The 24,868-nt window shown below is 46.1% G+C and overlaps 1 protein-coding gene across 2 annotated transcripts in view; it reads right to left on the bottom strand.

The window, feature by feature from the left end:
• The window catches only part of mkln1 (muskelin 1, intracellular mediator containing kelch motifs), a 40,008-nt gene extending 15,718 nt beyond the window's left edge, over positions 1–24,290 (bottom strand). The window contains exons 1-9 of one of the 2 annotated variants that reach the window (XM_062527989.1): positions 24,193–24,290; positions 23,036–23,105; positions 19,023–19,165; positions 18,315–18,403; positions 17,658–17,767; positions 17,114–17,306; positions 14,835–14,912; positions 12,084–12,149; positions 10,826–10,938 (exon numbers count right to left, since the gene is read on the bottom strand). In XM_062527989.1, coding sequence (XP_062383973.1) covers positions 10,826–10,938; positions 12,084–12,149; positions 14,835–14,912; positions 17,114–17,306; positions 17,658–17,767; positions 18,315–18,403; positions 19,023–19,165; positions 23,036–23,105; positions 24,193–24,272 — 942 coding nt within the window. In that variant the 5' untranslated portion in view covers positions 24,273–24,290. Of the gene's footprint in view, positions 1–10,825; positions 10,939–12,083; positions 12,150–14,834; positions 14,913–17,113; positions 17,307–17,657; positions 17,768–18,314; positions 18,404–19,022; positions 19,166–23,035; positions 23,106–23,698; positions 23,749–24,192 lie in introns of those variants that run through there. The other variant, XM_062527990.1, reaches the window with a different exon arrangement.
• Between the last annotated feature and the right edge of the window lie 578 nt (positions 24,291–24,868).

Raw genomic sequence — 24,868 nt, 5'->3', positions numbered from 1 at the left:
GGGCGGGATCCGTAAAAAAGGACCACGGGGCGGGAATCGAACACGGGTCACCGGCGTATGGTGCGGGTGCCCCAGCCAGTTGCGCCACAGCGGGGACCAGTTTTTTCCCCCGCTTTTATTTGTCCACACTAGTACACAGGTCAGTCACAACAGGTTCTTCACTTCATACACAGTGTCACACCACAGAAGGTCAGTCTTACATATGGACATGTAGACATGCATGGGCGGCTACAAAAAAGCTATCATCTTTGCCCATATAAGGAGATCCGGTATCTAGAGATTTTTTCTATGGGAAAATAACATGGGGATTTTCAATTATCGCACCTGTTAAACTCTCGCGGGGACGAAGAAATTGGAAATGCAGACATTTTGCACTACTATGTTTTGTCCTCTGCCTTCGAGTGGATACTGTGATCTTTGGTAGGTGGAGACGGCACACTTTGATCTTTGCTACCCCAGAGCTAACTTACAATGCAAATTGCCATAGGCAGTTAGCTTCAATTAACAACCGGATCTCCTTAAATGGGCAAAGATGGCAGCTTTGGATCCTTTTTGTGGGCGAACTTCAGAGGTCTATTAGCAGTAGGGTGTGACATTTCACACACTCATATTAGGCATGCTTTGCACTTTGCACTAGAGAACATTCATTCAGCCGCACATCCTGCTTACGGCTTGTGGCACAAATGAGCATTTGGATCGGTTCGGATCAGAGCGAAAGCGAGAGCGAGCGAGCGAGCGAGCGAGGGAGACTTGCTAAGATAATTTGACTTGGGGTAGGATGATTCAAAGGATCTAGAGTAACAATCACAATACAATATCTTATGATATTATATCTTCCGATAAGTGGCGATCAATGACGAGCTCCAATAGCAACAGATTCACATTCAAACAAGCCAAGATAGATGGAGCTGCTGCATAAAGGCTGCATCAACACAGGCAGCTGACCACAGACACTCTGACCCTACAGGATGCTAGAGGACTCAGTGGGCAGAAGAGCACAAACCACAATGCAGAAACAAGGAGAGAGAACTCCATTTCCCAGAGGCCCCATGTTCAACACAAAACAGGAAGTAACCCATGAGGCCTTCGATGACGCGTTTCGCTCCATCCACAGTCCTTTCATTACCGTGAAGAAAGTCAACGGCAGAACATGCGTTGCCGTGCTGACCACAATGTTGAAAAGTATCCATAGCAACTGGCGTCACTGAACTCCCAGCTCCAAGACACTGACAATAGCAGTGCCCGTCATCACCAAATCGGTCACCATGATCAAAAACCTTGCACATAATTACGAATCACCATGATCACCAGAACTATCGTAGTCATTACGATCACAATGAGCGATTAAAATATCAACCATATAAAAATCCTGAAAAGAGTCATGATCACTATCAGTATTACTACCATATCATCATTACCATCTCGAACATCCCCGACCTCAAAGAACATTCTCACAGGAACACTGCTATCTCGGCCACCATCAGACACGACACATAGCAATTCTCATTACAGCTGACATTTGTCTTTCCATTCCGCCATGTGCTACTATTGCTTTTCTTTATTCATTTCTTTATTGGTCCCCACTGTATACAGTACTTTTCGGTCTTTATCGATATGCAATGTTATCTGTATTTTTGCTTGGTGACGCACCTTATACTGTATACAACTGTACAAGGTGCTATATAAATAGATCAGCATCAGCTCATCATCAAAATAATTTCCTCTGCTACCAAATATAAGCTATATATATATATACTTGTCACGCCCTTGCCTGGCTGCTCGGTGACCACGCCCTCGTTTCCTAATGACTCTCCATTTCCTCGTTCTCACTCCCCTGAGTATTAATTAAGCTCACCTGTCCAGACTCCCATTTAAACTCCCTCTCTGCCACAGTTGGTCACCGAGCGTCGTCAACAGTGGCTTCTAGTGACTCTGCTCCTAAGACTCTGTCGTGGTTTTTTGGTGGAAACCTTTTACTGAGATTTCTTGGACTCTGGTGGATACAACTCCCTATTTAAGTTGAGTTTGCTCTGGTTTGGCATCTTTCGGTTGTTACTTTGTCGTTCCTCTGAGCTTTTGGATTTTTGGATATTCTTTTGTAACTTTAAAACTTCTGTGTGGATCTGCCCCTGTCAGCTCTGAGCAAATAAAGCCTGGTCCTTGCTACTAATTCTCTGTTTGCCTTTTCCTCTCCCGAGTGATTCCCTGACAGAACGCTCGGTCGGGAACTGGCATGGACCAGGCAGCCGGCCCAGCTCAGGAGCAGTTTCGAGAGATGGTGGACGAACTCCGTCGAACTCTCGTAGCGACCATCCGGTCAGCTCCACCGAATTCGCCGAGTCCCATGGCGAACCCAGCGACTTATTCAGGTGATCCAGCAGAGTGCAATGGATTTCTTCTTCAGTGCGCACTCGCCCTGGAGATGCAAGCCAGCCGTTATCCAACTGAGCGGTCCCAGATAGCATATGTCATCAGTCTGCTTCGAGGCCAAGCACTACAATGGGCAGAGGGTGTCTGGAACCGAGGAGGGGCTACCATTGCGACTCTCGATGATTTCGTTACACATTTCAAAGAAGTATTTGCATTGCCTCAAGGAGATTCCACCATACAACAGAGGCTATATCAACTCCGCCAGGGTAAGAGACCCATTACGGAATATGCACTCCAGTTCCGGACCCTGGCAGCCACCAGTGGTTGGAACGAAACCGCGCTGATCACCACCTTCCGACAGGGACTTGAGCCAACATTGCGCCTGTATCTCTCTGCCTATGATGACTCCATGGGTCTGGAGCGATTTATTCAGATGGCTATCCGGGTTTCCCACCGACGAGAGGGCTGTCTCCAGGAGTTAAACACTGGAGCTACTGCAGGGATCCTGAAACCCACAAGTAGCGATGAGGCAATGCAGCTCGATGTCGTGACAATGAGACTGACTCCCACTGAACGAAAACGACGCATGACCCAGAACCTGTGTCTCTATTGTGGAGCTGCTGGTCATATCATCGCCCGTTGTCCGGTGAGACCCCAGCTTCCTTCGGTGAGTCTCGTACACTTAACTATGCCTAGTACTACTCCTCTCAGTACTATAGTGACTTTGTGTATACAAGGAATATGTACCACTGTTTCTGCTCTCATAGACTCGGGGTCAGCGGGCAACTTCATCTCAGGGTCCCTACAGCGGCGTCTCCAACTCACCACCTCACCCAACCCAAACTCCTGCTCCGTTCAATCCATCACGGGGAAGCCCCTAGGAAGGGGACTCATAAAGGAGGTGGTGGGTCCCATCGAGCTGCAGGTGGGGCTTTTCCACAAGGAATCCATCTCCTTCCTGGTCTTGGAGGACTCAATGGCTGAACTAATTTTGGGAAGACCCTGGCTAATTCATCATTCTCCAGTTGTGTGTTGGAAAACTGGAGATGTATTGTGTTGGAGTTCACACTGCTTCCAGAACTGTCTGACTGATCTACCTCAACGTTTATTCCAGGAGACCACCAAGTACCTTCCCTTGCATGCTACATCTGTGGAGAGCCCACAGGAAAATGTCAGTATTTCCATTCCACCTCAGTACCACCAGTTCCATGACGTATTCTGCCCAGTGAGAGCTTCACAACTACCTCCTCACCGCCCATGGGACTGCGCCATCGACCTTCTGCCAGGTGAGCCAGTGCCCAGAGGTAGAGTGTATCCGTTGTCACTTCCTGAACAGAGGGCCATGGAGGAGTACATAGGAGAAGCCCTCAAACAGGGATATATCCGTTCCTCGACGTCCCCTGCTGCTTCCAGTTTCTTTTTCGTGCCCAAGAAGGATGGAGGGCTTCGTCCATGCATAGACTACCGGGCCCTGAACAAAATAACGGTGAAGTTTCGATACCCCCTTCCCCTCGTCCCAGCAGCCCTAGAACTCCTCAGAGGTGCCAAGACCTTCACGAAGCTGGATTTACGGAGTGCCTATAATTTGATTCGGATCAGAGATGGGGACGAGTGGAAGACGGCGTTTGTGACACCAAGTGGCCATTATGAGTACTTAGTGATGCCCTATGGGCTCGCTAACGCCCCCTCTGTTTTTCAGGGCTACATGAACGAGGTACTCCGAGATTTTCTGAACCGTTTTGTATTAGTGTACATTGATGACATCCTAATTTATTCTAGCTCAGAGAAAGAACATTTTGATCATGTGTCCCAAGTGTTACAGAGGCTCCGGGACCACCAGCTTTTCCTGAAAGCGGAGAAGTGCTCCTTTGGGACCTCAGAGGTTCCATTTCTGGGTTACCACATCGGCCCAGGGGGAGTATGCATGGACGAGGGAAAGGTCAAGGCTGTGCGACAGTGGCCTGCGCCCACCTCCGTCAAGGAGCTACAGCGATTCCTGGGGTTTGCCAATTTTTATAGACGCTTTATTGGTAACTACAGCATGATCACTGCACCACTGACCTCTCTCTTGAAGGGCAAACCCAAGACCCTCAATTGGAGTCCCGGAGCACAGATGGCCTTCCAGTATCTCAAGACAGCGTTCACCTCAGCCCCCGTTCTTCGACACCCAGATCCAGAGAAACCGTTCGTCGTAGAGGTTGATGCCTCTACCACCGGAGTGGGCGCAGTCCTCTCTCAACGGCAGGGGACATCTTCTCACCTCCTACCATGTGCCTTCTATTCCCGGAAGCTCACCCCAGCAGAGCAAAATTATGATATAGGCAACCGGGAACTACTCGCCATCAAGCTGGCTCTGGAGGAGTGGCGCCACTGGTTGGAGGGGGCCGAGTATCCCTTCAAGATCCTGACAGACCACAAAAATCTTGCATACCTGAGAGAAGCAAAGCGGCTTAATCCCAGACAGGCCAGGTGGGCCCTTTTCTTTACCCGATTTAATTTTATAATTTCCTATCGTCCAGGGTCTCGCAATGTCAAGGCTGATGCACTCTCCAGGATCCATGCTGCAGACGACCTTGAGGAAAGTCCCACCTGTATCGTCCCCTCTGAAAGGATCGTGGGAGCCATCCAGTGGGCATTGGATGACGAGATTCAGGACCGGAACCGTTCCCAACCAGCTCCACCAGGGACTCCCATCCACGCCATGTACGTCCCTCCTGACCTGCGCACTCAAGTTATTGAGATGGTACACTGTTCACTGGGCACTGGCCACCCTGGGGCCAACCAAACCCTCTTGTTGCTGCGACAGAAGTATTGGTGGCCCGGTATCAGCCGAGATGTCAGGAGATTTGTTGCAGGCTGTGCAACCTGTGCCGTGACAAAGAGCCCTCGCCGCCTGCCTGCAGGAAAACTCCTCCCGCTGCCCATTCCACGTCGGCCATGGTCACACCTAGGTTTGGACTTCATCACAGACCTCCCTAACTCCCTGGGTAACACTTGTGTTTTAGTTGTGGTTGACAGGTTTTCCAAGTCGTGTAAATTGTTTCCTCTGACAAAGCTTCCTAGTGCTAAGGAGACCGCTGATTTAGTATTTCAGAAGGTGTTCGCTTATTATGGACTGCCGGAGGACATAGTGTCAGACAGAGGACCTCAGTTCACGTCTCATTTTTGGAAAGCTTTCTTCTCTCGTCTAGGTGTGACCGTGAGTCTGACCTCTGGATACCACCCTCAGGCGAATGGGCAGACGGAGAGGAAGGTTCAGGAGATCTCACGCTTCCTGCGGGCCTTCTGCTCACAACACCAGCAAAGCTGGAGCGAGTTCCTGCCCTGGGCCGAGTACGCACAAAATTCCCTGATCCAGCCCACCACAGGCCTCACCCCGTTCCAGTGCGTACTCGGTCATCAACCGCCGCTGTTCCCATGGACAATCGAGCCATCTGACGTCCCGGCAGTGGATGACTGGATTCGGCAGAGTGAGAGGGTCTGGGACAGAGCCTTTTGCCACCTCCAGAGGGCAGTCCGCCGACACCAACGCTATGCTGACCTCCGCCGCTCCACTCCTCCGGACTTCGCCGTGGGACAGAGGGTCTGGCTGTCCACACGTGATATCCGCCTACGACTACCCTCTAAGAAGCTAAGTCCCAGATTCGTTGGTCCCTTTCACATTGTGCAGCAGGTCACTCCTGTCACCTACAGGCTTCAACTGCCTTCAAATTGGAGAATTCACTCTACGTTCCATGTGTCTTTGTTGAAGGCCTATGTTCCTCCTGTTTCCACAGAGTCAGGCTTGGGCGTGGAACCTCCTGTACCGCTCCTGACTGAGGATGGGCCAATCTATGCCGTGAGGGACATCCTGGATTCCCGGCGCCGTAGGGGTCGTCTCGAGTACCTAGTTGACTGGGAGGGCTACAGACCTGAGGATCGTTCCTGGGTGCTCCGAGACGATGTCCTGGACCCGACCTTGCTTCGCGAGTTCCACCAGCGTCGTCCGGATCGTCCAGCTCCGCGAGGTCGGGGACGACCACGGCGCCGGGCACGGCATCTCTCAGGAGCGGCCCCTGGAGGGGGGGGTACTGTCACGCCCTTGCCTGGCTGCTCGGTGACCACGCCCTCGTTTCCTAATGACTCTCCATTTCCTCGTTCTCACTCCCCTGAGTATTAATTAAGCTCACCTGTCCAGACTCCCATTTAAACTCCCTCTCTGCCACAGTTGGTCACCGAGCGTCGTCAACAGTGGCTTCTAGTGACTCTGCTCCTAAGACTCTGTCGTGGTTTTTTGGTGGAAACCTTTTACTGAGATTTCTTGGACTCTGGTGGATACAACTCCCTATTTAAGTTGAGTTTGCTCTGGTTTGGCATCTTTCGGTTGTTACTTTGTCGTTCCTCTGAGCTTTTGGATTTTTGGATATTCTTTTGTAACTTTAAAACTTCTGTGTGGATCTGCCCCTGTCAGCTCTGAGCAAATAAAGCCTGGTCCTTGCTACTAATTCTCTGTTTGCCTTTTCCTCTCCCGAGTGATTCCCTGACAATACTGTATATACCAACAAATTAAAATAGCAGTCCCCACATCATCTGCTGTTTAACCGTACTTGCGGTCATACTCATGAATATAGGCACGAAAATAACCATCATTATCATCATTCCCATCACCATGACCAGTACTGTATACTGTAAGACATGGGGACACTTCAGTCTTCCTGTAAGACTGCGTCTCATCACTTGTGGCGATGGTGGCAAGAGTTAACAGACTCGAAGGAGAGAACAAGAGATGGTGTCAGGTCACAAGCTCTCACACTCTCTCACTCTGACACAGCTGTGTGTGTGTGTGTGTGTGTGTGTGTGTGTCTGAGTGGAAAGTCCCCAAGTCTCTCTCTCTCTCTCTCTCGCTCTCTCTGTTCTCAATTTCTGTTTTTCCCTCTCTCCGGTTTTACTTTCACCCCCCATCGTTTCTCCGCCTCTTCCTCACTCCTCTCCCTCCTATGTTCTCTCCCTCTCTTTTCTCTCCCTCGTTCCCTCCTTCTATCTCTGTAGTATAAGCATCCATTCAAGTTTAACAGCGCTGGATGTTCGCTACGTAAACAGCCCTTACATACACACAACACCACAGCTCCAGACTCCATGTGATCCCTTCACGCGGATGTGGATAAGCGGACAGAGAAGGACGCTATGTAACAGCTTCAGTGTGCGCGCGTGTGTGTGTCTGTGTGTGTGTGTGTGTGTGTGTGTGTGTGTGTGTGTGTGTGTGTAAAACATGCCACTGCGAGTACACGTGGGTAGGAGTTGGTGGCTGCTCGTGTCTGTCAAACGTGCTTCGATGCTTGAATATGCACATGTGTGTGTGTGCGTGTGTGTGTGTCCATGTGTGCGTGTGCACATGTGAAGAAAAAAAAATGGTGAAAGTAGGCCTGTCACGATGATTACATAATCGACTTGTCGTGCGATACATGAAAGTGACCACATACCTAAAACACAATAAAGGCTAACGGAAAGGTCTGAGTGTACTTCTGCAGACAGAGCAGGAAAGGAGACATATATGGCTGGCTTCTCCTTTTGCTAATGTGGATACAGAACATCTCTCAGTACAAGCTGCATCACCTAATTGCAGCATTTGAAACAGCATCTCTGCATTAGTGTTGAGATACCAAAATTCTGACATTGACACAATACCATGCCTAAATGTCTCGATACCAATACCGAAATGATATCACAACAAATACCTTAAACATCAACAGAATAGGCCTAGACAGGGGGCACTGTGGCACAACAGGCTATAGTGCTCATACCATGCATATGTCCGAGTGCTCACAGAAACCCAAGTTCAAATCCAACCTGCGGTCATTTCCCAATCCCACCCCATCTCGCTCCCCCACTTGCTTCCTGTATCCCTCTTCACTGTCTTGCATAAAATTAAGGCAAAAAGCCCAAAAAATATATACTTAAAAAAATAAAATGTTATGAATATAACATCCTCCCACAGTTTATTACAGAACACAGTTAAGAGCACTTACCGACTCTCCCTTTACCAGCATCTCTCGAAAGAAAATCCATAGAAGGCAATTACGTGACATAAGATCTTAACTTTCCTTTGCAAATCCAGTTGGTAAGTGTTCTTAACAGTCTTCTGTTATAAACTTCGAGTTACAAACTACATTGTTGGTGCTTTGTTTTATGTGTAGGGACCCAGAGCAAGCTACTGACGAGGTTTGGTGCTGTTTTGAGCAATATTACTGGTTTCAAAAATGCTACTTTGAAAGCGTTCAGCTCATCGCTCTTAGCTAATCCACGGTTTGTAATTTTAGCCTCTAGCTTATGCCAGTGCTAGCTCTGTAGTGCTTGATCAACCAAAAATGCTGTCTCCACGGCTTATATGACGCATTTTCATTCAGAAAAAAATATTTTGTCAAATTTCGCTGGTGTTACACTTTAAACTGTTATTGTGTGTAGATCTAAAAGTTCTCTACCCCTTGACTGATTGATAGATTTTCTTTATTGACATTACCATACTAGGGACATTTCTCATAGAAAATGATGAATAAATAAACAATCTTCCTACATCATCAATGAAAAGAATAAACACAGTAAAGCCACAGAGCTTGGTAGGATGCGGCAACAGTCGTTTGTGTGTGTAGGCATGTCTTAAGGTGTATGTAAATATTTGGTACCTCATTTATAACAATTCTATGCACCATATACATTTTTATGTTGCTCTGTCCTCTACATCAAACCACTGAGCAGGGTGGAGGTGTGTGTAAGGGTAAAGTTGAAGAATTAAGCTTCACTAATTTGTTTTTGTGACGTCTGCAACTTCTGCTTGAGAATCTTTGAATGTTTGTGTATCAGAGTGCAGACATAATCAAAGTGCCATTTTATCAGGGCTCCAGCCAGTATTTCAAGACCTTTCTATTCATTAATGAGGATATTCTAGCCAGCAATTAGATTTTCTGATTTACTTTTGTTAGACAAAACTTTTAGAGTCATGCACTCCCCAGATGATTCATAATCAAGTATGCAGCCTAAGTAAGTTACTGAATCCTTAGCTGGTATTTCAAATTCACCAACTATCACTTTGAATCCAGGCAACTTCCTTAGCTTTGCACTTGATCCAAAACGTATCAATACGGTTTTGCTGAGATGAAGAGACTGCTTGCTTTCAGATGCTGACTCACTGAAGTTCTGAACTAAGTAACATCTCCACTTCCGCTTTACTGCGAAGACACTAAACAGCTGAATCATCTGTACAGAGATACAGGTTGCAATCACATGCTGACTTCATATCATTGGTATACCTTCATTACCGGTTTACTTCTTGATCTAAACAGCAACTGCTACCTACTTTACAATACCATTGCATGTAATCTAATTGGCTATAACTCAATGGTGCAAGAAATAATAAAAAAAACTTCTTGTTTTATCCTACAGCCTCCTGTAGTTTCGATCCCAAGGAGCACTCAAATTAATATGTGTATGTATGTATTTGTGCCCTCTGCAAATACAATAATTAGTGTCATGTCTTCTCTTGACTAGAGTGGTTGCACAAGGCAATGTGTTTTCGGTCTCTGACAGGAGCAAGGAAGCTGGGAATGAAACATTTTTGTAGCTGCAGGTTGAGAGTGGTGTACTGTAATTTCCCAACTATTAGCCACACCCTATACATTGAGTTTGCGAAATTTCTGCAGCTATGAGGTTAATGCACTGGGTTAATCGGGTTAATATGGTATTAACCCTATGAACCTGTGTCTCCTCTTTCATCTGACATGCATTCCATATCTACGTGATCGCCGGTTCACGAGTAATTCAAACTAGAGTAATGGGTGCTAATTGTACAGACAAGTACAATCAAAGGCACGTCTCGTTTATTTTAACTTGCATAAAACACTGTCCTGCGGCTTATTGTGCGATTGGGATAAAATAACGAAATGACAATATGTCAATAATATAACGTATCGCAAGATATCAATACACTACATAACAGATCAATATATTATATAAAATAGCATATAATATATCGTCCAGCAAAAGTGTGTGCTATGACGGGTCGAGGTGTGCGAGTACCCAAAAGCTGCCGAGCCTGACACGATGGCTTGTGGCGAGGTTCTCGCAAGTCGACTGCTGTTCGCTTGTGCCGTGAGGCTCACGCCTGCCGCAGTCAGGGGCCGAGGGAGCGACACCTGAGCCAAACTGTCTCGTAGCTCCGTCTTACCTTATCTGTCCTCATTTACTGGCACACGGCGGTGTGTTGCGTAACAGAACGCAGTGCGATGCAGCATGTGCTCGCTCAATCGCTCACTCTTTCACTCACTCTATCTGTGCACGCTGTCGGAGTGCGGGAATGCCCCAGAGGAGTGTTTTGGAAAGGTCTTGCTCATTTACATGATCACACACACACACACACACACACACAATAAGACCGGACCATGTACATATACAAACACAAACACACACACACACACACACACACCTCTTTCTCTGTGTCTCTGGAGAGGCATGCCCACTGGTTGTCCTGAACACTGTACGCCCAGAAATCTGCCAGGTCCTGCGTGCCATCCCAGCCACCAAACAAATACACCGTCTCTGAGGGGGGGGGGGAGCAGCGGAGAACACAAATATAGAGTTATTCAGGTGTCAGCTGTCTAACTTTGCTTGTTCTCACATACAGACGAACACACCCACACAGACAAATAAACACTGCACTACATTGTTTTTAGGGTAACAAATGATGCAGGTATTCCTTTAAGCCTCTTTAAGATGGCCCACTCGAGTGAGTGCTTGCTTTCGAGTGTGTGTATATGTGTGTGCTGCATGCTTGTGTGAGTGTGTGTATGTTTTGGGATTGCGTGGGTGTAAGTGCTCTCTCTGAATGTTTAACACTCTGTAAAGCGCCATGAGACATGTGTAATGTTTTGGCGCTCTATGAGTGACAATAAATTGAAATTGACATTGAAGTGTGAGTGTGTGTAAGTGTAAGTGTGTGTATGTATGTGTAAGTGTGAGTGTGTTTGTGACTCTGTATGAGTGTGAAGGTCTGTGTGCGCATGTGTGTGTAGCGAGAGCAAGAGCTCTATGAATGGGCCGGTCTCCACTGGAGTTCTCTATTGATTGGAGTACAAAGCTGGAATGTGGTGACCCAGTAGGCTATGCATGTGCTCAAAGCTGGCCTCCACAACAGCATTGCTAAATGTGTGTGTGTGTGTGTGTGTGTGTGTGTGTGTGTGTGTGTCAAAGTCCAGTGAGGTTACTCTAGGTCAGTGTCTGCTAGCGTGGACCACCTTTCACTCCGTGTCCCGTCTGTCTGATTAATGTCGGTCAGACAGTTCTAACAAACCCGCATACAAACAGCCTGAAGGCTCAATCCACTCACTCACGCACATACACATATATATTCACTCATACACACTCGACATGGACAGACGTTCACAATTTCCGCTGCAAATTCCATTCAAATGAGCGTGCCTTCCTGGAGGTCCACTTGTTTTTGCAGCCTGTAATTAGACAGTGCTGAAGCGCAGGGAACGAATTACGTTGTAATTCATGTACTTGCCATTGGCGCTTGGCGGGTGCTAATTTCAAAGTCCTCTGTGTGTGTGTGTGTGTGTGTGTGTGTATTTGTAGACAGAGAGTGAGTGGGTGAGTGTACAAGTAAGTGTGCGTGTGTGTTTGTGTGCGTGCGCACACGCACGTACATACATACATATGTATATACGTCTTCCAAATCTCACCTGTCTGTACATCAATAACCATCTGATGGCCACCCCTCATGCCAGGTCTGTTATCATCTCCATCACCTGCAGAGGAGACAGAGGGAGAGAAGGATATGGAGACAGAAGGGAGAGAGAGAGAGAGAGCAGCAAAAAGATGGGGAAAGAGAGGAAGTTAAGAATCATAGTGAAAGTGACAGTAAGCAGAAGTCACATGTCATCACACACTGTGTTTGTGTGTGTGTGTGTGTGTGTGTGTGGTCAGTGTGCATAACAGCCTTGAGTGGAAAGAACGGTCTGTCTGTGGGGGTGGATGACTGTACATCAAAGCGTGTAATAAGTGTGTCTACTTCCTAAGTGAATGTATCCCTGTTTGTGTGTGTGTGTGTGTGTGTGTGTGTGTGTGTGTGTGTGTGTGTGTGTGTGTGTGTGTGTATGTGTGTGTGTGTGTGTGTGTGTGCGCGCGCACATGTGCTCTATTTCAGTTGCACTTGGGGATGAGCTAACTAGTGGGTGTGTTTGGTGTTTGTGTAACTTAGTGCTGAGCGGTATGACCAACAATGTGTATTACGGTATTTTTCAAAAATCTAACGATTCCACGGTACATGGTATTTTTTCATGCGTTATCAGGTGTTCAAAGCAGTTTCTACTAGTTGAGACAGGAATTGCTGCAGGAGATTGGTGTAGGATGGTCTATTTTACGGTCATGATGAGTGAATATTGTAGAATAATTCCACACTAGTAGTAATACAAGTGAGGAAGTGAGGAATCAGAATGCAAAGACAATTGCAGTCAAAATCCAGAACTTTTTCTGTATAAATATGAATTTTATTTTGCTTCAAATTCAAGCCCAGGTGCATTACACAGTATTCAAGTAAATCTAAAAAGGAAATCTAAAATAATTGTGATTTAGTGACGAGACTATTTGCATTAATATGGTCTTTTGACAATTTAAATAAAACCTCTTTGCTAATATGCTTAGGCCTACTCTGTCAAATAGGCCCATCAGAAACATGTTGTATTGTTATTGTGTGGTTCACATAACGCTAGTGGTAGGCTAACATTAAGAATTCTTGTTAGTCTACCATAAGCTTCAGTTCAGTTCTCCTGGAAAAACGTTAATAAAGAAAAAGTGTTTTGGTGCACTGATGACAGTCAGGATCATCTCTTACTAGCCCGCTACTATAGTTCAGTTCATGTCTGTAACATACTTTACTTGCTACCTGGATCATTTCAGCAATATTATTAAGGTAAGATGAATTATATCATTAAGCCTTATACTGTGTTCGGTGGGTTGTTAACTAATGGCATCGCCTACTAAGGAACTATTTAAGGCAGGGATGGGCAACTGGCGGCCCGCGGGCCACATGCGGCCCGCCTCCTCACTCAGTGCGGCCCGCGGATGATAATTTTTACTGTGATTAAAAATGCGTGTTTTTTTTTTTTTTTTACCACACCGTCATTGTAATTATACTGTTCGCCGATAGATAGCGCCTCCTATGCAAACCATCTCGGGCCCTCGGACCTTTACAATCGCTGAGGAAAAACAGTGCACACATAGAAGAAAAGTAGAAAACTCATTTAGGCTACCTTTCAGTCAAAATCGGAAGCAGTGTCTGTTCATAGAATGGTAAGGCAAACCCATGTCAAGTTTTGCTAGAAACTATATCAGCCATGAAAGATTTAAACTTCAGTCGCCACTACACTACAACACCTTGCGAAAAGTTATCAGAAGTAGCCTGCCCTACACACACAGAGCTTCTCGGCCGCTGTCGTAGCCGACCTCAAATCAAAAGTAGGCTAGCCTACACTAACAATAGCGACTAATTGCCAGAACTACACAGGAATCCGTCTTTTGCTGTTTCGCTTGAGCTTGCCAAAGCAAAGAAGCTATATCAGATGGCGAAATTGTTTGGGTGCGTAGTGGAGGTAAAAACTTCGAAACGGTATATTTGTCCCGACGCACGGTGACGCGCATAATTGTTGACATTCTGAATGTCGAGGGGGGGAGCTGAGACAAATCATGCATGACTGCAAGTAGGCCTACTGTAGCTTACTTTTTGGTGTTGAATGAGAGTACAGATGTGATGGATGTTACATGTTACATCTGTAGGCCTACTCTCATTATGGACGTTAGGGAATGTCTATAAATTCTTAAAAATGGAGTGGGAGCATAAATGCATTGAATATGAGGCTTGTTGCACTTCATGATGGGCCATTGTTTTTTCAATTCTGTGCCATCATTGAATGGTGATTTATGTGAGCCCTTTGCACTGAAAATAATACTTATCACTGGCTGTAAAATATTTGTATTTGTCGTTAGGGAGTCTATGTAAAAAATGCATTTGAGCATGAAAATTGACATATTTCGTTCTTATTCAGAATTATTTTGCATCAGCATCAGATGTGCGGAAGTGCACGGCCACATTTGGCCCTCTGATGGTGATGATAGTCATGAAAGTTGCCCATCCCTGATTTAAGGTATTCTGTGCACCCTTAAATCAATCCCTAAGGAGAAACTTAAAGGGAAAAACTTGTGTTTCGTGCAACCTGTCCCAGACCACTAATGTAGGCTACAGTCGCCCAATGCGTGTTAAGAAACGCAACATTGAAAAAGGTCCCGTTTGAGATGGTGTCACATGGCGCAGCATTCCAAACATTGTGTAATCATATACACGGGTATGGCGGAATATTACACATTCATACCATAACAAAAATACAAACCGGTATTCGGTGTGAACCGGTATACCAGCCAGCATTAGTGTAACTAACCTTTGTTGCATTTGGGGATGATCTGACTCCAGCGGGGCTTATACTCCTGCTGACTGATGTACTGGTTGAACAAACCATCTGCAGCAGAGGAGAGGAGAGGAAAGGAAAGGAGGGTAAAGGAGGGGAGAAAGAGAGAGAAAGGGAAAGAGAAAGAGAGAGAACGAGAGAGAGAGAGAGGGAGAACAGAAATGGATGATCAAGGAAGGAGGAGAGGAGAGGAAAGGAGGGTAAAGGAGGAGAGAAAGGGAGAAAGAGAGAGAGAGAAAAGAAATGGATGATCAAGGAAAGGGTAACAAGAGGAGCAAGAGATGAGAAAGATGGAGAGAAATGAGAGAGAGCAGTGATGAGAGAGAACAATGAGAGGGGAAAGAAAGAGCGAGGGATGAGTAATACACATATGGGGATAAACAGAGAGACAGCAGAGGAGGAGGGGGAAAGGGAGGAAAAAATGGATTAGCAACACTTGGCAACAGAGGAAGAGGGCGAGAGGCATCACAGCTAATCTTTAAACCCAACAGCAAGCGGCAGCAGCCATGGTCGCCATCTCCGCACCTCACATCACCAAGGCTGTAGGATTAACTGTCTGTCAGATTCATGTCAGTCTCACACACACACACACACACAGGCTCCTGCATCACCTTAACCTTTCCCAACCTCTTGTCAGTCTCTCTCTCTCTCTCTCACACACACACACACACATACACACACCTTCATTATCCTAACCAGTAATGGGGGAATCGCACAACTTCCAGCTACGCGCGCCAACTCTGAAGGTTTGGGGGCGAATGCAGGGGATTTGATACACGGAGGGTGTTTCACAAGACAGGATTTCAGTTAGCCTGTCAACTGTGGTGAGCGACACCCAAGTACTCTGGGAACCCGGAACGCAGGCTTTTCAGGAAAGTTCTGGAATCTCAAGTTCTACTTCTGACAGATGTTTGGAACATTGTGAAATACCTCCACATCACGTTTACATTCCCTTCCAGGCCTGTCACAGCAGCGTGAAAATGTATATGCAAGGAAATGTATATCCTTATGAAAATCAACCGAGACAAAATGTGAAAACAGAAGAAATTGTGTGCGTAACAGGAAAACAACGGTCAGAGAACGCCTGTTTACTTGAGGAAGGTAAAACAGACCTTCGCAAGACAACGGACATACTACTAAAATAACAGAGATCAGTTCTTCCGTTTCTAGATAGCCACAAACTTGTGAGTTCATTTGCACAAGGGCGAATTCGGCCAATGGACACGACTAGGGGAAAAAAGCTGCGTTTGAGAAATGGGAGACATACTCTTCACTAATAGACACACTCCGGTTTGAACTGATCTAGTGTGATAGGACACTATAGGTGAGGCGGAGTATAACCTTGTGTGGAGCATGACTGAATCATATGGAAAGAGGAAACACAAGTACAAGGATAAGGCCAAGGAGATTCCTTCCTGCTTCGTGTGCTTGCTTGGTCAGCATAAGGGTTGTGCTATGGTCACAGGACATTCAGTTTGACCCTCAACCCCCTCCCCAACACACACACACACACACACACACACGCACGCACACACACACACACACATACATGTACATACATACTCCCAGCAAGCCCCAAGTTAGGTCACTATGAGGTCATTCATAGGGCAACTTCATTACTCTATCCACTTTGCATCCGTTTGCATCAAGCTGTGCCCGCAACGCTGTGGCGGACACCGTAGCCATGCCAACTCGAACAGTCAGTCCCGCTCAACTTTGCATTGGGCCTGTGGCGAGGTGACGTTAAAAGAGCCCCGCGTCAGGTTGCGAGCGACGTGGCTGTGGTCATGGCCATTTCCACGTCATGGTCACTTCAGCGCCACTTCATAACGTGTCGGCCGGTTAATGAGTCGCGAGTGGCCGGTTCGCCATGGTGATTTGTACCATTACAATTACACGACCATGTAGTTTTTTTTTACTCTACACAAGGTTAGCCTGCCATTTTTTTGTCATTACTTTCCATGACGCACGTCAACTGTGACTGTGTGTATAATCTAATAACAGGCAACGTGCACTGCTGCAGATTGCCTAGACTGCCAAAAAAAAAAAAATCCCTCGGGGAATACACAATGAGTGTCTCTTTATTTCAACTTTGACCTTTGAGCTTGTTGCTGTGACAATCCCCCCCCAGCCACCAAAAGCATCTACCACTTGCTCACTCCCCGGCCTTGGCGATGCACCAAGTAGCGACTGAACTTGAACTTTGACCTGTGACACCCCCACCTTCCCTACACACACATACACACACCCACCTCTGACGGCCTTGTCGATGAGCTCCTCGCATGCGTCGAAGTCGCCGCGCTGCACCAGCCGCTCGTGCAGATGCGTGAGCATGGGGTGTTCGAGCGCGATGCGCGTCTTCTTCTGCAACGACTCGAACGCCTCCGTGTAGTTGTGCTGGCGGAAATGTTTCAGACACAGCCGGATGGCCTCCTGTTCCCTGTACTGCTGGGCCAACACACACACACACGCGCACACACACACAGACACACACTCGTACGCTTAGTGGTATTTAGTGCTAACGTGAAGCACTAGGATTCTCATCATGTATTCATGCCATCTCATCACAACTGGCACATATACATTAAAGTCCTTAAGCGCTGCCACTGTTGTAAAATGATGGTTGACATATATCTATTAATATCCATCAGTTTGAGCTGGAATAGAAAAAGGATGGTTGAGACGAGTGTCCATGTGTGTGCGTGTGTGCGTGTGTGTGTGTGTGCGCGTGTGTGTGTCTTTGCGTCCATGTGAGTGAGTGAGATTGTGTGTACAGGGTACCAGAGAGGAGCTCACCTTGCTGTACCAGTTAAGGCAGGGCTGCACCACATCTGGGTCCTCAATGCCGTGGAGCTCAATGTACCAGATGCTGAAGTTGAAGCTTGGTCCCCATGACATAAGAGGCACTACACACAAACACACACACACACACACACAGGCATTATGCATTCTGGCCTGTGTCTGTTGTCCTGTGTGTATATTTATATACATTTCTAAAACACTGAATAAACACTAGGACATCTAACGACCCATGCCACCCATAACATAATTACAGCAGTAAGAACCAAGAAAAAAACCCCATAAATATCCAACAGATTACACACTTTCATGAACACTAATTTCAAGAGCCATTCTCGTTAAATGAAATCTAGTGTCCTTACATTCCTTGGCCTCACATGGACATTTCCCCCATTTGCATGAGAACACAGCACTGCTTTCTGCGCAGATATTTTTAGATCACTTCCTACGACCTGCTCCCAAAAATTACATTTATGTTTATGTTTCATAATCTTAAGAGCCCAATGTAGAGAGAGGGGAAGAGAGAGAGAGAAAGAGAGAGAGAACATTGAAAAGGAGGAGACCATTCAGGGGTCCTACACCACTCTATCTTTGGATTGCTGTGATGTAAAACTAAAATGATCGCCTTCAGAGAAAGCGGAGGGTGATGCTCACCTATTTTGATGAACCTGCAGGGAAACATCTGCTCCTCGATCTTGTGCTTGAGCGTGAACGTCTCCTTGTTGAAGTCATTCTTAAGGCCACTGAGGTGAGGCGAGGAGAGGAGAGAGAAGAAGAGGGGAGGAGGTGATGGAGAGAAGAGGGGAGGAGGTGATGGAGGATGAAGGAGGGAGTAAGAGAGGAGAGGAGATTAAGATATTTGCCTAAAAGGCTCTGTACTTAAGCCTACGCGTCTAAGATAAAGAGTGTTGTCTAGTTCCTCTTCCCTGAGAATATGATGTGTGTTCATAAAATGATACGAAAATCCATGTTTAAAAAAAAAGAGTAAGAACTACACATTGTTTTTAATTAAATGCAGTACGTAAATAGCCTGGCTAGCGCTACAACTTCTCAACGAGACGTGGTCTGGCAACCTAATGTTCATTTTCTCGGATTTGAAAAAATGCCCACGTCTATCAAATGCGTCTGTGCATAGTTCATCATCGCCTTGCTTTCTCCCCTGTTGGTGTGATTGGTCCCCTATCTGAGACAAAAATTAGGGCGGTAGTTTCCAGACTGCCTTAGCAGAGTGAATCAAATCGCGCGCAAGGCAGCATGGGAACACCCAGGCACGTATGTAAATGCATGCAGTACTGACACAACAACGAAAAAACAACTTTTGTTCAACTCAACAATAACACTGCAGTGTTGCCACTGCCTCACCTGGACAGAAGCTCGGTCATGTTCTCCTCGCTCATCCCGCCGAACACCTTGAACTTCTTCAGGTTGCACACGTGAGTCTTCTCATACTTCCCAAAGGTGATGCTCTGCACGATGGCCGGCCTCTCCAGCTTCAGTGTCAGGTACTGCCAAAACAACGAGGACAAAGCTGTGAGAACCATAACGACGGCAAAGAGGACCGCAGCTTCAGAGTCAGGTATCGCCAGAACGACACAGACAAGAATTTAGAGCCCCAAGAATTGGAACAAGGACTTCAGGGTCAGGCACAGACGAGTTGTTAGAACAAGAATGAATACTTCAACTTTCTGGTTGGCCTTCCTGAGAGCTTGACAAGTGTCAAAGTAATGTTTAAAATGTCACTGAGTGTTTAGTGAAATTGCCAGTGTTATTAATAATGGACTAATCTAAGATGTAGTAATGTTCCCTTTAAATTAAGGCAATAAAAAAGCATCATACTACATCTCTCTTTTTTTGGGGCGTTTTATGCCTTTTTTTGTGAAAGTGGAGTGTGAGTGACAGGAAGCGAATGGGAGAGAGAGCAGGGATGGGATCCGGAAAGGACCCCGGGGCGGGAATCGAACCCAGGTCGCCGCGTGTGGTGCAGGTGCCCCAGCCAGCTGCGCCACAGCTGGGGCCAAATCTCAATATCATACAGAGAGGGAAATGGGCTAATATGGTTATGACCACGTCAAATGTGATGTGAATGCAACTTTAATAAAACCCTAAGAGTTCCCCCCTACTAAGAATACCAAGTACCATACTAATACCAAGAACTAATTTAGCAAGACTTGACCTCTTACTGTCAAAATAGGAAGACAACACTACATAAGAAACACAGATCGAAACCAATGGGCTTAATTGTGCATTTAGGCTATCACTTACGGAAAACCAAATCACTTTTCAAACCTTCAGTTTCATTTTGACACACTTTGCCATTAAGGTCAAACGCTTCTTAGAACATTCGGAAAGGGAAACCTGCTCCTCACAAAGCCTAAATTACCAGAGAATTCCATCTAGGAAAACCCCCAGTCCCCAAAGGATCAAGGCCTTGGGCCCTAATTTAATTGACTGCAAATTGTACATGAACGAAGGCAATCATGTAGCATGTGGGAGCATTGCATTGATCCATCCATTTTTGGGCCTTAGGTTCTTACACATGGGATTAAATTGGCAGAAGTTGCCAAGTTATTCAATTGGCTTTGGTTCATTTTGGCTTGTTGCCCATCTTTGGTCATTGCTGGTCAATAAAATTAGGACTCCTTATGTACATTTGTGCTTCTGAAGGCACGGTGGGAACTGGAAAGAAAGAGGTGAGAGAACCTTTGTGTGTACCACACACAACCGAGTTCACTTAACAGAATGCGCCAATGATGTGATGGCAGACAAACACGTCTGGAGCTGATCCTGATGCAAACAAACAAGCCACAACATCTCTGTGGATGCACTGGGAAAAATAAGCACCCTCACACTCCCGATGACTTTGTGGATGATAAAAAGGCACTCATGAAAACACCGCGCAAAGACACCTTATGTGTATGACTTATCCTATAACTCAATCTACGAAAGAAAACCACAAAACTTTTTTTTTAGCACAGATCATCCTGGCAAGAGGGCAGATCTGACAGCTGGAGAAAATACTGCCGTTCAACGCACAACTATAATTATCTGCGACGAGCCACCGACTCATCAGCGTGTTCTGACGTGGCTTCAAACGCTGTTAGGTTCTCAAAAAATGTCACTCACATAATTTTCCTTCCTCAACCAAGACTGGTGCCAATTACACCCTTCAATTACAGTCAAGGTGAAGATGCTTCTCACCACCATAAACAACTGCTCCTGTATGGATGGGAACAGCTTAGTGACAACTTTATGCAAATAGCAGGATTGTATTTCCGCATCTTTTTGCACAAACATTACAGGTATGTGGATCAGTCTTGATCAGTCACCTCCTACTGGGAAGAGCTTTTCTCTGATGAAGACAAATATAGCCTCAGTTATTTCCATTAATCGATCCTTACTTCCATGAAGACACACTTAGCTAGACTGCTGTCCCTCAAATCCCATTGCCATACTAGCGGGACAAGAAGCTCACACTTCACAGAGCCATACCGGTGACTCAACCATGAAGTGTCTCCATCACATTTCTGAGCACACGTAACAGAAATCAATGAAGCGCTCACATTCAGGTTGGCACAGGTTGGAGAGAAGGCTCCATGTAAAGCAGCTTCCACACAGACTAAATTCATGCTGGTCAGCCATAGGAGTTATGGAGGTATTATAAGAACTGGAGAAAGTGAACAAGTCCCGGCCCCATTCATTTTAATGGGAATGCTAGGCTAGTGAAAATTGCCAAAATTAAAAGATTTTTTCAGGCTTCAACATGGTGTTTCAAGGGGCTTGTTTCGGGTGCCATTTTACTTAGCCAATTAAGTGCCAGGTTACTGATTGACGTAAGGTACAGAAGGAGAGCTCGTGCCCACACTAAGCTCGTGCATGAGCTGAGAGTGGAACAGCCACCAATCAGCATGAGGAAAACGGCACCGGACATGATGTATTTCTGGAAAATGGCGACGAGGAAGTGCCTTGCTAATCGGCGAAGCTAATCAGTCAAATCCTGATCCCCTGGTAGGAGTAGCAATTACCAATGGGTGGGAGGGGCCCAGCCTCTAACGGTAACGATGATGACCATGGCGACAGGGGCTCGGCTGTTAAAAATGGCGGCCATCTGCCGGTTGGCAGCTCTGGCATCGATCCGCCTACCGCTGTGGGCACTACTCAGACTGGACTGATGGCACCCAGGGAGGAGTCCACAGCAGGTCAATGCTCCATTCATCTTAAGCGTACTTTACACATTGTCTGCCATGAGAGCTAAAAAGGCATCCTGACGACAGCCATTCATTCAGTCCTGTGTCCATCGGCAGAAGCCTTGCTGTTGAAACATGGCTTTCATCGAACCCTGTTCATCAGATTAATGTCAGCTAGTAGAGAGCACCAGACAGGAGATTAGCGGATGGTTAAGACTGTTCATACTGTAGCCGTGGTCGACAAACGCTGCATACTACAAACTAAGGGACTGATTTGATTTATTTCCTGTTTTTTATTTCCTATGTGGTTTGTCAAGGGTGGTTTGTATCTAAGGAGATGCAGATGGGTAGGCAGACCTCAGATTGACGCCTAGAGCAAGTGGAAGGGGTGAGAGGTTTCGAAAAGTGTTTCTTCTTTTTTTTAAGGCAGTTAATAGTCCCCTTCCGTCCACTTCCTTCAGACAACCACAAGTATGAGCTGGTACGCGTGTGAGAAAAGCCAAGCAACAAAAAGGGGCCGAGGAAGAGAGAGAAAAGTCATGTTACAGCAGGTGGGCTCAAATCGCCCACATAGTACAGACTGTTCATCTGAGGAGTGAGGGAGGACGCATAGGGAGGGAGGTCTCTCTACATGAGAGGCACCGAGAGTACCTTGTTAGCTCTCGTGGCAACCACTGGAAGAGCACTGCCAATATGAGCACGTCAGTGAACTAATCTGGACCAGTCGCCATAATGTCATCCATCCATTCCTGCAACCACAGCAGTGGGAAACTAGACTGGGTAAACCCAGCCTGATCTGCCAGCGATTGGATTCCGCCCTGCAGCTCAGGCTGGAAACCTCCACATGTTTCTATCCTGCTGCCATTACAAATATGCAGGAACCAATCACTAACTGACTTATCCACCTGGCATACCTCTATCATTGGTCTGATTGGTTGAAGGACTATCCAAATGGGTACAGAGTCATTTGAACTATGCCTCTTGTGCAGTAGAAAATACCCAGACTAGTGGGAAACCTTTGTGTGTGCATCTCTGAGGTAGCCTTCAGCATGCTGTTATCCTTTGAAACATGTCAGTGATTCTCTACTGACACCTTTTTGAGGTTTCTAACCATACAAAGGACAGTCCAACAATGAAGCAGCCATATGCCACTTGGAAAATGGGAAGAAGAAATTGTTAAGGGCAGTTTACCTGTGGAGGGTAGTTGCTTTCAGAGGACCATCGTGAAGACTGGTCACTGGGCTTATCCACCAAGATGTTTCTGTAAACAATTAAGAAGGTTAGAGTTGATGAGAGAAGAAGCCTGGAAAAAAATCAAATCTGTTACAGTGTGAAAAATCACACAACCCACGACGGCACTATACATGATTTCTGGCAATTTAGCAATTGCACTACACTACTAGGCTACCGACCGTAAAGGTCCAGAGTTTATTATTTAAAAAAAAAAATGCCTTTGCATCACTGTAGGGGCATAGCTCATGCAGCTGCTAGACTAATCTTTAGACACCTCCAGACCATCAGTGTCACCATTTCTGTATCGTTATGTTTCGGCTTCGTAACGATAGAATAATGAAATTATTGTCCTCGTGGCGGGCTAGAGACACATTTCACTGTCATCAAGGGTCTTAAATAGATAGCTTGCATTTCTGCTTAGTTCATGGCTACTGTCATCATCAGATTTCCCTAGTAATACGAGCATCAGTGAGCAGGCAGGGTTGCTAGAAGACCTAGCTAAACGGCTAACGTTAGCTGGGTAGCCAAGTTACACAACCAACTCGTGATGATATAAACAAAACTAACGTTACATCAGCAATAAAGGAAGTAACATTAGAGTTGAAAGCAGTCCACTCTTACCGGACATGTGGCGCCCTGAAAATATAACCGAAGATCTGTAAGATGTTATGTCTATTTTAGTTACCACTAGGCAATACAGACCCTAGCCAGCAAGCTCAAAACTGTTATCTAACCCCCGTTAGCTTTGGGTTGTAAATTAAGCCAAATAGCCTACATGCTAACAGTTAGCTTCGTGCAATTTGTGATAAGACGATTCTGCAAATAGTGTGCAATGGAAGAACCGAAGATACAACGTTTAAAAGCCATTTGTATTTGCAGGGTGCTGTCAGAATATGAGCGCAGTATGGGTATGAAGTTAAACGAGCTGTTTTGTTCCCTAGCCTTATCGGGCCAATTAGGTGGCTCACTTGCTAGCTAACCTGGTTGTCTAGGTGGAGTACTTGGCCCGCTTTCAACTTGGGTCGAGATGAGAATAAACATATGACCGATTAGGACACTTATGTCCTCGAAATACAAAGAGAGAATCACGGTCCGTCTGTGAATGTGTTACTCACTCTGGCAAGTATGTAGAGGAGTAAGAGCTCCATTTAAAAACACTGTAGGAAAGCACTCTGTTCTCAGAAGCCACCGCCATCTTGTTGCACAAATAACAGGCAGCAACGATCGTCAAGTAAGATCTGGGAGTGACATCTCTTAAAGAGACAGTTCTATTTTAATTCCTTATAGTCCCTGATGCATCACATAGCCTTGTCATGGCCACTGGTATGGGGTCAACATGTATTCCTCACAAGCTCATGCAGGATGATTGCTGTGAATAGAGATTCCACGAAAGGTCATTTCTTTTTGGGCATGTTTTTCTAAGGGTATCTATAATTACAAACATGGGATTAGATGTCACACACCTATCTATCCAATGCAAAAATCAAGAGGCTCTTCTGGGACATAGCAAGGGTGAAAAAGATCTGGATAACATTTTGTCAACTGTTTCAGTTGATATTTACAATGGCCACACCTGGATCTTCCTGGAGCAATGGGCTATCCCAACTGGTCAAAATATGTCAGGCTACTGTGTTGCTATTGCTGCCAGTGCAACTAGGCTACTTTGTATTCAGGAGAGAGCTGCTATTTCCGCGAAATGCCATCACTTGCAATTGACTGTCAGGGGACAACGATTTAGGTGCATGATCTAAAAAGCCCTGAACAGGTCCCAAGGCTATTAACAGTCCAGAT

Source organism: Sardina pilchardus, chromosome 23 (assembly GCF_963854185.1).
Source record: "Sardina pilchardus chromosome 23, fSarPil1.1, whole genome shotgun sequence".
In the NCBI taxonomy this organism is placed as follows: Eukaryota; Metazoa; Chordata; class Actinopteri; order Clupeiformes; family Clupeidae; genus Sardina; species Sardina pilchardus.
This window is presented reverse-complemented; position numbering and strand designations above follow the sequence as displayed.